The sequence below is a fragment of the Girardinichthys multiradiatus genome, chromosome 23 (genome assembly GCF_021462225.1).
Source record: "Girardinichthys multiradiatus isolate DD_20200921_A chromosome 23, DD_fGirMul_XY1, whole genome shotgun sequence".
Taxonomy (NCBI): domain Eukaryota; kingdom Metazoa; phylum Chordata; class Actinopteri; order Cyprinodontiformes; family Goodeidae; genus Girardinichthys; species Girardinichthys multiradiatus.
In genome coordinates, this window is record NC_061815.1 from 26,524,906 (window position 1) to 26,539,429 (window position 14,524).

The 14,524-nt window shown below is 39.0% G+C and overlaps 1 protein-coding gene and 1 pseudogene across 15 annotated transcripts in view; both read left to right on the forward strand.

The window, feature by feature from the left end:
- Nucleotides 1-14,524, forward strand: part of LOC124860211 (protocadherin gamma-C5-like) — a 295,710-nt gene that overhangs the window by 69,167 nt on the left and 212,019 nt on the right. For 2 of the 15 annotated variants that reach the window (XM_047353285.1, XM_047353309.1), the window contains exon 1: nt 1,740-4,244. The exons of the other annotated variants lie outside the window; for them this stretch is intronic. In XM_047353285.1, the coding sequence (XP_047209241.1) occupies nt 1,851-4,244 (2,394 nt within the window). In that variant the 5' untranslated portion in view covers nt 1,740-1,850. Of the gene's footprint in view, nt 1-1,739; nt 4,245-14,524 lie in introns of those variants that run through there. 15 annotated transcript variants of the gene reach the window in all.
- On the forward strand, nt 9,839-12,287 carry LOC124860727 (annotated as a pseudogene).

Below are 14,524 nucleotides of genomic sequence, written 5' to 3' on the forward strand. Positions count from 1 at the left end.
TTTTTGCCGTTTTATCACCACACTTTTCTTCACACTAATACCTATAATCGATCTTCCTTGCTTGAACGTGTTTGTTACATATACATTTATTAATTTTTTTTCACATTTTGTTAGAGGATAACCTTGTGTTCTTTTCTTCAGACGACCTTTTTTAGATGTGTCCCTGTTTCAACACACTTGAACCAACTCAGTGGCATATTAGCAGACCTGTGCCAAGCTTCATGGCATTCTGCAGAGGTTTTCCAACTATTTTATTCAGCTGTGTGGGAGCAGGAATGCATCTAAAGTTACAGCACTAGAACTAGAGACTCCTGGTTTAGATATTTTCTTTAAAAAATCGTCCCATAAACTTGCATTTTTTAACAGCCAATTCTCTTGAAAGCATTCATCTGCGTTATGCTTCATCGAAAACCTAAATCAGCACTTTATTTCTGTGTTTGGAAGATTTAGCTCATTTTTGTGATTTTGTTCTACATCCAGGAAATAGTCATAATAACCCATTGATTCATGTTTAGATTATCCTTGTGACAAAATTATCCAGTCACGATTTTAAACTTTTATGGCTTACACAGTTTGTAAATGTTCTAAATTTATATGTTACAAGACTGTTTTGACCATCTTTAGAAATAGTTTTAAATGTATGCTTTTTATTGAAATTACACTTTGTGTTTTGATTTCATTTACTGCGGCGGTGACTATCTTTCTCTGAATAATTCTAAAAAAGGCAAATTTGGTTCTGATAAGACCTGCAGCTGTTAGATTGTCCTATAACAAAGGTATTTGATATTTCCCAAATGCTGGCTCATAAGTTTCTCTGATTTCCCTTTCTCTCCAAGTGAAATAGGGGCTTTGTTTATAGGTCTCTGTCCCTGGTGCTGAAAATAACTTCTGATCTAACCATTTGAAGCCTAGGAATAACCCAAATATTTTGCATCTTTCAAAACATTTACTTTGTAGTTTGTTTCATATTTTCTTTTCAGATGAACGAAATTGATCATACAATACGAGATATGGTTCTTCAAATAAGCTTTACGTTAATAATAATCAAGTGGAATATGATTAGATTTTTTCATGGTTCCAAATCATATATTGAGGAAGTTGTATTTTCAGGTTTATCTCACTAAAAAGGGAAACAAATCTTACAGTTGTTTCTTACTCTGAGCTATGTTTGTTATTTTCCATTGACAATAGTATAGCAATTATTGAAAGGAGTTTAGACTTTCATCAACCGAAATACGGAACTGACGTGAAAATGACCACATAATATTTTTTTCTCGCCTTCGGTGATTCTAAATGTCTTCACTAAAAGCACACATATCCCAGCATGCTTCATTGAAAGGTGATTGGATAAATATTTAGACAGAAAGAGGAAAAAAAAAAGATAACTACGGGAAGAAACGTGAGGTTTTCAGATCCCCTTTTTAACAACTGGAAATGCTTCACCCGTTATTGCTAAGAGGAAATTATCTATATTCAAAAGTTTTAACAAATATATGATCCTTTACTGGAATGACACCGAAGAAATGTTCAATTTTACTTGAACAATAATGCAGTGTTAAAATGATGTACGAATTTTTGGAATCATTTTCTTGTCGAAAGATGTGTCGTAATTTAAAAAATGTTCGTTGACTTGTTATGTTATATTTATACCCAAGGTGTCACTATAGACCAGCAACGCGTTGAAACGCGGAGTATGTTTTGCACTCGATACATTTTGAGGACTGGGAGGTGTTCATTCTCTTTTTTCTAAAGCTGGAGCAAAACGCAGGGAATGCAGAAATCGTGCTCGAAAATAATTGTTTTATTGCTGGAAACCCACCTTGTTAGATTGATTATTGTAGTGTCTGGCGATGGCGCATGAAGGATTTTTTCCCGAGATCTACGGTCTCCTCTTTGTCTTTTATGTGGTACACTGCACACGGGGAGAACTGACCTACTCCGTTCAGGAGGAGCTGAAGCCCGGATCTGTTATCGGAAATATCGCCAAGGATTTAGGACTGGGATCGCAAGAAATATATGCTCGTAATGCCCGTGTTGAAATGGAAGGAAGCGAGAAGGAGTATATCAGAGTTGACCTGAGAAACAGAGATTTATTGGTCGCGGGAAGAATAGACAGAGAGGAGCACTGTGGACAAAATCCAACCTGTGTTCTCAAATTTGACCTGCTTTTAGAAAATCCTCTAGAACTACACCGGTTGTCCCTTCAAGTACAGGATATAAATGATCATTCCCCAGTGTTTCAAAAGGACACGGTGAAGCTGGAAATCCGTGAGTCCGCTGACAAAGGAGCCAGGTATCGCATTAATGCAGCTCACGATGCAGACATAGGCCAGAACGCAGTTCAAAGCTACATCCTGCAACAAAACTCCCATTTTGTGTTTAATGTTCAGACAACAAGTGCGGGCAGTAAATACGGAGAGCTCGTTTTAGATAAAGAGTTAGACCGAGAGGAGCAGCAAGAACTAACATTATTGCTAACAGCTGTAGATGGTGGATCTCCGGAGAGATCAGGGACTGTTGTCATACAAGTCACTGTGCTCGATGCTAATGATAATGCTCCCGTGTTTACCGAGGCTGTGTATACAGCCAGGTTAGCGGAAAATGCTCCTTTAAAAACTCCAGTTATACAAGTAAGCGCAACAGATGCAGATGAAGGTGTTAATGGCGAGGTGACATATGAGTTTGGCAGAATCTCTGATAAATCAGAAAAGCTTTTTTCACTTGATGAAAAAACTGGAGAAATTATTGTAGCGGGTGAAATAGATTATGAGGAAGGATCGAAATATGAACTAATGATTGAAGCCAAAGATGGTTACGGGCTGTCTTCAGAAGCTAAAGTGATTATTGATATCACTGATGTAAATGACAACGCCCCATTAATATATTTAAAATCTCTGTCCACTCCCACACCTGAGAATGTGTCACCTGGTACAGAGGTGGGCATCATCAATGTGCAGGACAGAGACTCTGAGAACAACCGTCAGGTCCGCTGCTCCATCCAGCAAAATGTCCCTTTTAAGTTGGTTCCTTCTATTAAAAACTATTATTCTCTGGTGACCACAGGACAACTGGACCGTGAACTAGTGTCTGATTACAACATTACAATCACTGCCACTGATGAGGGCTCTCCACCTCTGTCCTCCTCTAAAACTGTTCAGTTATCTGTAGCTGACATCAACGACAACCCACCTGTGTTTGAGGAACAGTCCTACAGCGCATATGTGAGTGAAAATAACAAACCTGGATCCACTTTATGCTCCGTTACTGCTAGAGACCCCGATTGGAGACAAAACGGTACAGTGATCTATTCTCTGTTACCTGGTGAGGTGAACGGTGCCTCGGTGTCCTCCTATCTATCTGTTAACGGAGACACGGGGGTGATCCACGCTGTGAGGTCGTTTGATTATGAACAGTTCAGGAGTTTTAAGGTCCATGTGATGGCCAGAGACAACGGTTCTCCTCCACTCAGCAGCAACGTGACCGTCAGTGTGTTTATATCGGATGTGAATGACAACTCTCCTCAGATACTGTACCCCGCCCTGGAGGGCAGCTCCTTCATGACCGAGCTGGTCCCCAAAGCTGCACATGGAGGGTCTCTGGTGTCCAAAGTGATAGCGGTGGACGCAGACTCTGGACAGAACGCCTGGCTGTCCTATCAGATAGTCAAAGCTACAGATCCTGGACTTTTCAGTATCGATCTCCACAGTGGAGAGATCAGGACACAGCGGGACATTTCAGAATCTGACAGCATGAAACAGAACCTGATTGTTGCAGTGAAAGATAACGGACAGCCCTCTCTGTCTGCCACCTGTGCCATGTATTTACTTATTTCTGATAACTTGGCTGAGGTGCCAGAACTGAAAGACATTTCTTATGATGAGAAGAACTCCAAACTGACCTCTTATCTGATCATTGCTCTGGTTTCTGTGTCCACCTTCTTCCTGACCTTCATCATCATCATCCTGGGTGTGAGGTTCTGTCGCAGGAGAAAGCCCAGACTGTTGTTTGATGGAGCAGTAGCTATCCCCGGAGCTTATCTCCCTCCTAATTACGCAGATGTTGATGGAACAGGAACTTTACGCAGCACTTACAATTATGACGCCTACCTGACAACAGGATCTAGAACCAGTGACTTTAAGTTTGTGTCATCCTACAATGACAACACGCTGCCTGCTGACCAGACTCTGAAGAAAAGTCCTACAGAGTTTGCTGATCTGTTTGGAGACAACAATGACTTTCCTGAGGTAACAAGACGCCTGATTTTATAAACTTTCCATTATAGCTTTAAAACCATTTTGCTTCATTTGGTTTAATCGTTTCTCCTCATTTCCTGTGTTCTGATGCCTTTTTGTTGTCATATCTATATTTGCATAGTTCCTATGTTTTTTGCCGTTTTATCACCACACTTTTCTTCACACTAATACCTATAATCGATCTTCCTTGCTTGAACGTGTTTGTTACATATACATTTATTAATTTTTGTTTCATAATTTGTTAGAGGATAACCTTGTGTTCTTTTCTTCAGACGACCTTTTTTAGATGTGTCCCTGTTTCAACACACTTGAACCAACTCAGTGGCATATTAGCAGACCTGTGCCAAGGTTCATGGCATTCTGCAGAGGTTTTCCAACTATTTTATTCAGCTGTGTGGAAGCAGGAATGCATCTAAAGTTACAGCACTAGAACTAGAGACTCATGGTTTAGATATTTTCTTTAAAAAATCGTCCCATAAACTTGCATTTTTTAACAGCCAATTCTCTTGAAAGCATTCATCTGCGTTATGCTTCATCGAAAACCTAAATCAGCACTTTATTTCTGTGTTTGGAAGATTTAGCTCATTTTTGTGATTTTGTTCTACATCCAGGAAATAGTCATAATAACCCATTGATTCATGTTTAGATTATCCTTGTGACAAAATTATCCAGTCACGATTTTAAACTTTTATGGCTTACACAGTTTGTAAATGTTCTAAATTTATATGTTACAAGACTGTTTTGACCATCTTTAGAAATAGTTTTAAATGTATGCTTTTTATTGAAATTACACTTTGTGTTTTGATTTCATTTACTGCGGCGGTGACTATCTTTCTCTGAATAATTCTAAAAAAGGCAAATTTGGTTCTGATAAGACCTGCAGCTGTTAGATTGTCCTATAACAAAGGTATTTGATATTTCCCAAATGCTGGCTCATAAGTTTCTCTGATTTCCCTTTCTCTCCAAGTGAAATAGGGGCTTTGTTTATAGGTCTCTGTCCCTGGTGCTGAAAATAACTTCTGATCTAACCATTGAAGCCTAGGAATAACCCAAATATTTTGCATCTTTCAAAACATTTACTTTGTAGTTTGTTTCATATTTTCTTTTCAGATGAACGAAATTGATCATACAATACGAGATGTGGTTCTTCAAATAAGCTTTACGTTAATAATAATCAAGTGGAATATGATTAGATTTTTTCATGGTTCCAAATCATATATTGAGGAAGTTGTATTTTCAGGTTTATCTCACTAAAAAGGGAAACAAATCTTACAGTTGTTTCTTACTCTGAGCTATGTTTGTTATTTTCCATTGACAATAGTATAGCAATTATTGAAAGGAGTTTAGACTTTCATCAACCGAAATACGGAACTGACGTGAAAATGACCACATAATATTTTTTCCTCGCCTTCGGTGATTCTAAATGCCTTCACTAAAAGCACACATATCCCAGCATGCTTCATTGAAAGGTGATTGGATAAATATTTAGACAGAAAGAGGGAAAAAAAAAGATAACTACGGGAAGAAACGTGAGGTTTTCAGATCCCCTTTTTAACAACTGGAAATGCTTCACCCGTTATTGCTAAGAGGAAATTATCTATATTCAAAAGTTTTAACAAATATATGATCCTTTACTGGAATGACACCGAAGAAATGTTCAATTTTACTTGAACAATAATGCAGTGTTAAAATGATGTACGAATTTTTGGAATCATTTTCTTGTCGAAAGATGTGTCGTAATTTTAAAAATGTTCGTTGACTTGTTATGTTATATTTATACCCAAGGTGTCACTATAGACCAGCAACGCGTTGAAACGCGGAGTATGTTTTGCACTCGATACATTTTGAGGACTGGGAGGTGTTCATTCTCTTTTTTCTAAAGCTGGAGCAAAACGCAGGGAATGCTGAAATCGTGCTCGAAAATAATTGTTTTATTGCTGGAAACCCACCTTGTTAGATTGATTATTGTAGTGTCTGGTGATGGCGCATGAAGGATTTTTTCCCGAGATCTACGGTCTCCTCTTTGTCTTTTATGTGGTACACTGCACACGGGGAGAACTGACCTACTCCGTTCAGGAGGAGCTGAAGCCCGGATCTGTTATCGGAAATATCGCCAAGGATTTAGGACTGGGATCGCAAGAAATATATGCTCGTAATGCCCGTGTTGAAATGGAAGGAAGCGAGAAGGAGTATATCAGAGTTGACCTGAGAAACAGAGATTTATTGGTCGCGGGAAGAATAGACAGAGAGGAGCACTGTGGACAAAATCCAACATGTGTTCTCAAATTTGACCTGCTTTTAGAAAATCCTCTAGAACTACACCGGTTGTCCCTTCAAGTACAGGATATAAATGATCATTCCCCAGTGTTTCAAAAGGACACGGTGAAGCTGGAAATTAGCGAGTCCGCTGACAAAGGAGCCAGGTATCGCATTAATGCAGCTCACGATGCAGACATAGGCCAGAACGCAGTTCAAAGCTACATCCTGCAACAAAACTCCCATTTTGTGTTTAATGTTCAGACAACAAGTGCGGGCAGTAAATACGGAGAGCTCGTTTTAGATAAAGAGTTAGACCGAGAGGAGCAGCAAGAACTAACATTATTGCTAACAGCTGTAGATGGTGGATCTCCGGAGAGATCAGGGATTGTTGTCATACAAGTCACTGTGCTCGATGCTAATGATAATGCTCCCGTGTTTACCGAGGCTGTGTATACAGCCAGGTTAGCGGAAAATGCTCCTTTAAAAACTCCAGTTATACAAGTAAGCGCAACAGATGCAGATGAAGGTGTTAATGGCGAGGTGACATATGAGTTTGGCAGAATCTCTGATAAATCAGAAAAGCTTTTTTCACTTGATGAAAAAACTGGAGAAATTATTGTAGCGGGTGAAATAGATTATGAGGAAGGATCGAAATATGAACTAATGATTGAAGCCAAAGATGGTTACGGGCTGTCTTCAGAAGCTAAAGTGATTATTGATATCACTGATGTAAATGACAACGCACCATTAATATATTTAAAATCTCTGTCCACTCCCACACCTGAGAATGTGTCACCTGGTACAGAGGTGGGCATCATCAATGTGCAGGACAGAGACTCTGAGAACAACCGTCAGGTCCGCTGCTCCGTCCAGCAAAATGTCCCTTTTAAGTTGGTTCCTTCTATTAAAAACTATTATTCTCTGGTGACCACAGGACAACTGGACCGTGAACTAGTGTCTGATTACAACATTACAATCACTGCCACTGATGAGGGCTCTCCACCTCTGTCCTCCTCTAAAACTGTTCAGTTATCTGTAGCTGACATCAACGACAACCCACCTGTGTTTGAGGAACAGTCCTACAGCGCATATGTGAGTGAAAATAACAAACCTGGCTCCACTTTATGCTCCGTTACTGCTAGAGACCCCGACTGGAGACAAAACGGTACAGTGATCTATTCTCTGTTACCTGGTGAGGTGAACGGTGCCTCGGTGTCCTCCTATCTATCTGTTAACGGAGACACGGGGGTGATCCACGCTGTGAGGTCGTTTGATTATGAACAGTTCAGGAGTTTTAAGGTCCATATGATGGCCAGAGACAACGGTTCTCCTCCACTCAGCAGCAACGTGACCGTCAGTGTGTTCATATCGGATGTGAATGACAACTCTCCTCAGATACTGTACCCCGCCCCGGAGGGCAGCTCCTTCATGACCGAGCTGGTCCCCAAAGCTGCACATGGAGGGTCTCTGGTGTCCAAAGTGATAGCGGTGGACGCAGACTCTGGACAGAACGCCTGGCTGTCCTATCAGATAGTCAAAGCTACAGATCCTGGACTTTTCAGTATTGATCTCCACAGTGGAGAGATCAGGACACAGCGGGACATTTCAGAATCTGACAGCATGAAACAGAACCTGATTGTTGCAGTGAAAGATAATGGACAGCCCTCTCTGTCTGCCACGTGTGCCATGTATTTACTTATTTCTGATAACTTGGCTGAGGTGCCAGAACTGAAAGACATTTCTTACGATGAGAAGAACTCCAAACTGACTTCTTATCTGATCATTGCTCTGGTTTCTGTGTCCACCTTCTTCCTGACCTTCTTCATCATCATCCTGGGTGTGAGGTTCTGTCGCAGGAGGAAGCCCAGACTGTTGTTTGATGGAGCAGTAGCCATCCCCGGAGCTTATCTCCCTCCTAATTACGCAGATGTTGACGGAACAGGAACTTTACGCAGCACTTACAATTATGACGCCTACCTGACAACAGGATCTAGAACCAGTGACTTTAAGTTTGTATCATCCTACAATGACAACACGCTGCCTGCTGACCAGACTCTGAAGAAAAGTCCAACCGAGTTTGCTGATGTGTTTGGTGTCTGCGATGATTCCCCTGAGGTAGGACCATATCTGAAGTAGTAATTCCTCAGTTGTTGTTTCTACAATAATACATGTTAAATGTATATTTTTTTACTAATTTGATTTAGTACCTATCAAACTGCAGTTTTCTGATATTTTTTAGATAATATGAAATCTTCATAGAATTTTGTAAAAAATATGATAAAAGTGCTTGAGAGTGAACATTGTATAGACAGCTTGTCACAACATTGACACAAACTTTAAAATCCATAGGATGATACTGGCTTTACATTCATCTTTTATTTTCTTTGGACAACATCACACTTTTTGCTATAGACTGCAATGCATACATCCTCATGGAACCCTCATCCTTTTATGTTTATTTTCTTTATCTTGTTATTGCAGTTTTATCCATACTGTCTTTCCTAAAACAGGGTCTAGTTAGGGTTTTACATAATGTGATATATTTGTCAAATCTTATTCTTCTTTGTTAGCAAAAGTAAAAATACTTTATTAGTTATTTACATGACTTTGTTATTGGAACTTGGATTAATGAAGAATTTATAGTCTTTATTTTATTTTTAGGTTTTGCAAGTTTTATTTTACAGAAGTTGAAGTGTTCTTGACATGAATAAAGATTAGGAAGAATAAACTAAAGCTTCAATTTTTCCCTTATTTACCTACATATTCTTTCAGACACTTTATACACCACCAAGCGACAGCAAGGTTTTATTTTAAAGCTTTTCAATCGATATCCAGGTAAAAAATCATCAGCAAAAGTCCATAAATTTTTTCATGTCTCAGTTTTCGTATATGTAAACCTTACAGATGGAATAATCTACATGCTCTTAGCGATTACCATACAGGTTTAGCGACTCAGAAAAAAAAACAACAAAGTTCTTATTGCTTCCAAAATAAGTTTGAGCAGCTCTGTCGGAAGTGTTGCCTTGAAGCAGACATAGAGGACAAATGACAGTAAGAAAATAGGTTTGAAGAGATTTATTCAAAGAAACAGAACGGTCAAACATATTCATATTGAGAGAAGTGTTGTTTCTTCCATTCTCTCGAGGTGTCACTATTTGCCTGTCTATGAGAAGGGTTTTCTCCCCACCCTCTGTTGTTCAGTCCAAAGAAAGCCTAACATTTCAGTTGCAGGGCTGCGCATCCAGGCTGTTTTTTTAAACCGTATTTTGTCTAAAATCTAACTAAGTCCTTCTTTTGTGTTCGAAACACATTTCTTATTTACCATAATGGAGGGTCGATTTTGTTTTCTCCTTCTCATTTTGTTGTGCTGCGGAGTGAAAGGAGACGTGAGGTACTCAGTGCAGGAGGAAATGAAACGCGGATCTCCTATCGGAAATATAGCGAAGGATTTGAACCTGGACGTGGGTAAATGATCATCTAGGAATGCGCGTGTTGATGCTGCAGGGAATCGGAGACGATACTGTGATATCAATCGAAGTACAGGGGATTTAATTATTTCCGAGAGGATTGACCGAGAGGAGCTGTGTGGAGAACGGCTGTCTTGTGTAATTAAACGCGACATCGTATTAGAGAATCCTCTCTAACTGAATCCTTTCAGTTTACATATTCAAGATATTAATGACAATGCACTACAGTTTAACAAAGCATCTTTTATCATTGAAATTCAGGAGTCGGCCGTGAGGGGAGCTCGCTTTGTGATCGAGGAGGCGCATGATGCGGATGTAGGACAAAATTCAGTTCAGCAGTACAGCCTCGAAAAGAACGAAAATTTAATTCTGGCTACAAATGGAAACACAGTGGAGCTGGTTTTAGATAAAGAGCTTGATCGTGAAAAGCAAAAGGAAATTAATTTGCTCCTTACAGCTTTAGATGGTGGATCTCCTCAGAGATCAGGTACTGTGGTCATACATGTTACTGTGCTGGATGCTAATGATAACGCCCCAGTGTTCAGTCAGGCCGTCTATGAAGCCAGTCTGCCTGAAAACTCTCCTCTAGATATTGTAGTGGTTACAGTGAGCGCAACTGATGCAAATGAGGGAGTGAATGGAGAAGTGACTTATGATTTTGGACGTATTTTGGAGAATGTAAAGAAGGTGGTTGCCATCGATCATAAGAAAGGAGAATTAAAACTCATTAGTGCGATTGATTTTGAAACTGTTGCTACTTATGACTTACGCATAAAAGCAAAAGATGGCTTAGGATTGTCATCATACACAAAAGTAACTGTAGATGTCACCGATATAAATGATAATTCGCCTGTGATTTATGTAAAGTCTCTTTCTAACCCAGCACCCGAAAACGTGCCACCTGAAACAGAGATGGGCATCGTTAATGTACAAGATGCAGATTCAGATAGTAATCAAAACGTCCGCTGCTCCATCCAACAAAACGTCCCTTTTAAGTTGGTTCCTTCTATTAAAAACTATTATTCTCTGGTGACCACAGGACAGCTGGACCGTGAACTAGTGTCTGATTACAACATTACAATCACTGCCACTGATGAGGGCTCTCCACCTCTGTCCTCCTCTAAAACTGTTCAGTTATCTGTAGCTGACATCAACGACAACCCACCTGTGTTTGAGGAACAGTCCTACAGCGCATATGTGAGTGAAAATAACAAACCTGGCTCCACTTTATGCTCCGTTACTGCTAGAGACCCCGACTGGAGACAAAACGGTACAGTGATCTATTCTCTGTTACCTGGTGAGGTGAATGGTGCCTCGGTGTCCTCCTATCTATCTGTTAACGGAGACACGGGGGTGATCCATGCTGTGAGGTCGTTTGATTATGAACAGTTCAGTAGTTTTATGGTCCATATGATAGCCAGAGACAACGGTTCTCCTCCACTCAGCAGCAACGTGACCGTCAGTGTGTTCATATCGGATGTGAATGACAACTCTCCTCAGATACTGTACCCCGCCCCGGAGGGCAGCTCCTTCATGACCGAGCTGGTCCCCAAAGCTGCACATGGAGGGTCTCTGGTGTCCAAAGTGATAGCGGTGGACGCAGACTCTGGACAGAACGCCTGGCTGTCCTATCAGATAGTCAAAGCTACAGATCCTGGACTTTTCAGTATCGATCTCCACAGTGGAGAGATCAGGACACAGCGGGACATTTCAGAATCTGACAGCATGAAACAGAACCTGATTGTTGCAGTGAAAGATAATGGACAGCCCTCTCTGTCTGCCACCTGTGCCATGTATTTACTTATTTCTGATAACTTGGCTGAGGTGCCAGAACTGAAAGACATTATTTATGATGAGAAGAACTCCAAACTGACCTCTTATCTGATCATTGCTCTGGTTTCTGTGTCCACCTTCTTCCTGACCTTCATCATCATCATCCTGGGTGTGAGGTTCTGTCGCAGGAGAAAGCCCAGACTGTTGTTTGATGGAGCAGTAGCCATCCCCGGAGCTTATCTCCCTCCTAATTACGCAGATGTTGACGGAACAGGAACTTTACGCAGCACTTACAATTATGACGCCTACCTAACAACAGGATCTAGAACCAGTGACTTTAAGTTTGTATCATCCTACAATGACAACACGCTGCCTGCTGACCAGACTCTGAAGAAAAGTCCAACCGAGTTTGCTGATGTGTTTGGATGCAGTGATGATTCTCCAGAGGTATGGATCTATTGTCAAAAAAACTTACCCCACCAACCATATAAATAAATTGATCTTGCTTGTTTTTTTTAACTTAGTTTATCCCCGCTTTTTTCTTTATTTTCCTTGATAGAAAGTACCAGCTTGTGTTTCTGTGCCTGCTTTCTTTCTCTGTCCTTGGTCCTGAAATCCAATTTATGGAGACCTCTGGTTTGGTGTGGTCTTAAGCAATTTCCCTAATATGTTTAGGAGAATATGTGTATGGTATTATTTGGCTTTATTATCTGAGTAAAACACACCTTTAAAATACAGAAAGCTTTCATTTAAATATCTAAATATTTACTTTTTTTAGTATGAGTTATGTTTAACAAAATCTTGACCCATTTCTTTCTCAAATAGTGCTGTTTTATTTGATTTTAATTTGTTTTTATTTTTAAATCACCCCTTCTTTTGCATCTCTAATTTTAGGATGCATAGTTAATGAAGTATTCAGTATTTTACAAAATTGTAAATACCACTATAATGTCCCTTTGATTTATGTTGTTTCGCTGAAGCACTTATGGTTATTGTCACATTGTTGTATTTTTACTAGGGCGTTTTTAGTTTTGCTTATAAGAAATTTGAAAATTATTCCTTTTTTTTCATAAAGTCAATTTTTTCACAGCAGATTGCAATGTTTTGAACAAGTTTCCAACTCATTTATACCCCAGATGATATATTCTTCTCTAAAATATTGCAAAGCAATGGAAAATGCCACCCTTAGAGGGGCCTTATAAATGTTGAATGAGTTTGAGGTGAGGGGGCTAAAGTTGCATTATGGGTGTTCCTTTTGATCTTTGAATTGTCTTCCTACTGCATCGTAGGTAACAAGATGTAACACATCGTGAGGAATAGATTGAGGTTTTCCCTGGTCAGGCTGATGTCTATCTTGCATAAGTACATTTTCTCAAAGTACATAAAACTCCCACAGTTGCAGTTTAACATTTGGTTCTCTGGTTATTTTTGAAAATATGCTTCAACTACTGCAACAAATTCAGACATGAAATCCTCACTAACAAAGATCCACCACTTTATGTAGCTTGTTTGTTTTAGTTTACCCCAGTTTCATTTTCATGTCTTGCTTTACATACAGATGTGATGTTGCTTGATCTTCTTATTGCTTGTGATGATCTTATCGCTATTCTTATTACTAATGAAATTATTTCTGTGGAAGCTAGTTGCTTTTATATCTGGTAGTGAACAAATGGATTTGTCTTAACATAGCAAAGTTATTATTTTTTTTTACATCTGATCTTAAAACATGAATCCCAAAAATATACATATTCCCACCAACTATGGCGAAGTTCCATTACTCCACACTCTTGGAAAATTGAAGTACAGTTATATTTAAATGGTAGACATTCACTTTAATCAGCTTAAACTGAAAAAAAAACTTATATTGGTCAATCATATCTGCCTTAACACTGTCTAGTGTCTCCTTAATTGGAAGAGACACATCAGAAAAACATTCAACATTTGTAAAAGAGTTTTTAAGACTTCCATCACAACTTCTTAAATATGATTCATGTTAGAATTACAGAGCCCTCAGTGATGTGTGCTTAAAATCATTTTTTGAGTATGTTACTCATTTGAATTGTCGTCAATGAGTTAGCCAACATAGACTTCCTATTAGGAAATGTTTTCATTTAGCTGGAAGAACAATATACAAGTGAAACCCATAATCAACTGAGTAGATGAAAGCTAGAGAACAACCTTTTACCTCATTTCCATTCACACATTAGAACTGAAGAAAACAATAAAGATTACCCCAAAAGAGTTCAGCTAGAATTACTTCACGTTTTATATGAACGTTTTCTAAATCAAAACAACGTCCGTTCTCATTGGTTGGGATGTCCTCTGATGTCCATGTTCAGTAAGGTAGAGAAGTACAGCTGTTCTAGAAAGACTGTGTTCATTTATTGATGTGTTATGACATCAACATTTTGTCTTTTAAAAAATAAATAAATGTAATACTCAACAAATAACTAATACATTTTTGTTTTTCTCTTTTTTTATTCAATGTAAATGGCTTCGCAAATTTGAAAGATAAATGCTGGTCTTCAGTTTGATATCTTTAAAATGAAATGGTCTTTGTACATAGTTATATTTAGACATGGTAGAAAGTACTATAAAACAATAATTTTAAATGTAAAAGTTGCAACCTAAAGACGTGGATTTTACCATGTCTTTACGTTTTCTTAAAAAAAAATAACCTTTATTTTGCAATACATTTAAATTTAATAAATGTAACACTTTACATACAGAACAGTAACATGATGTTCTGCAAGGTAGGCAGCATTTTGTTAT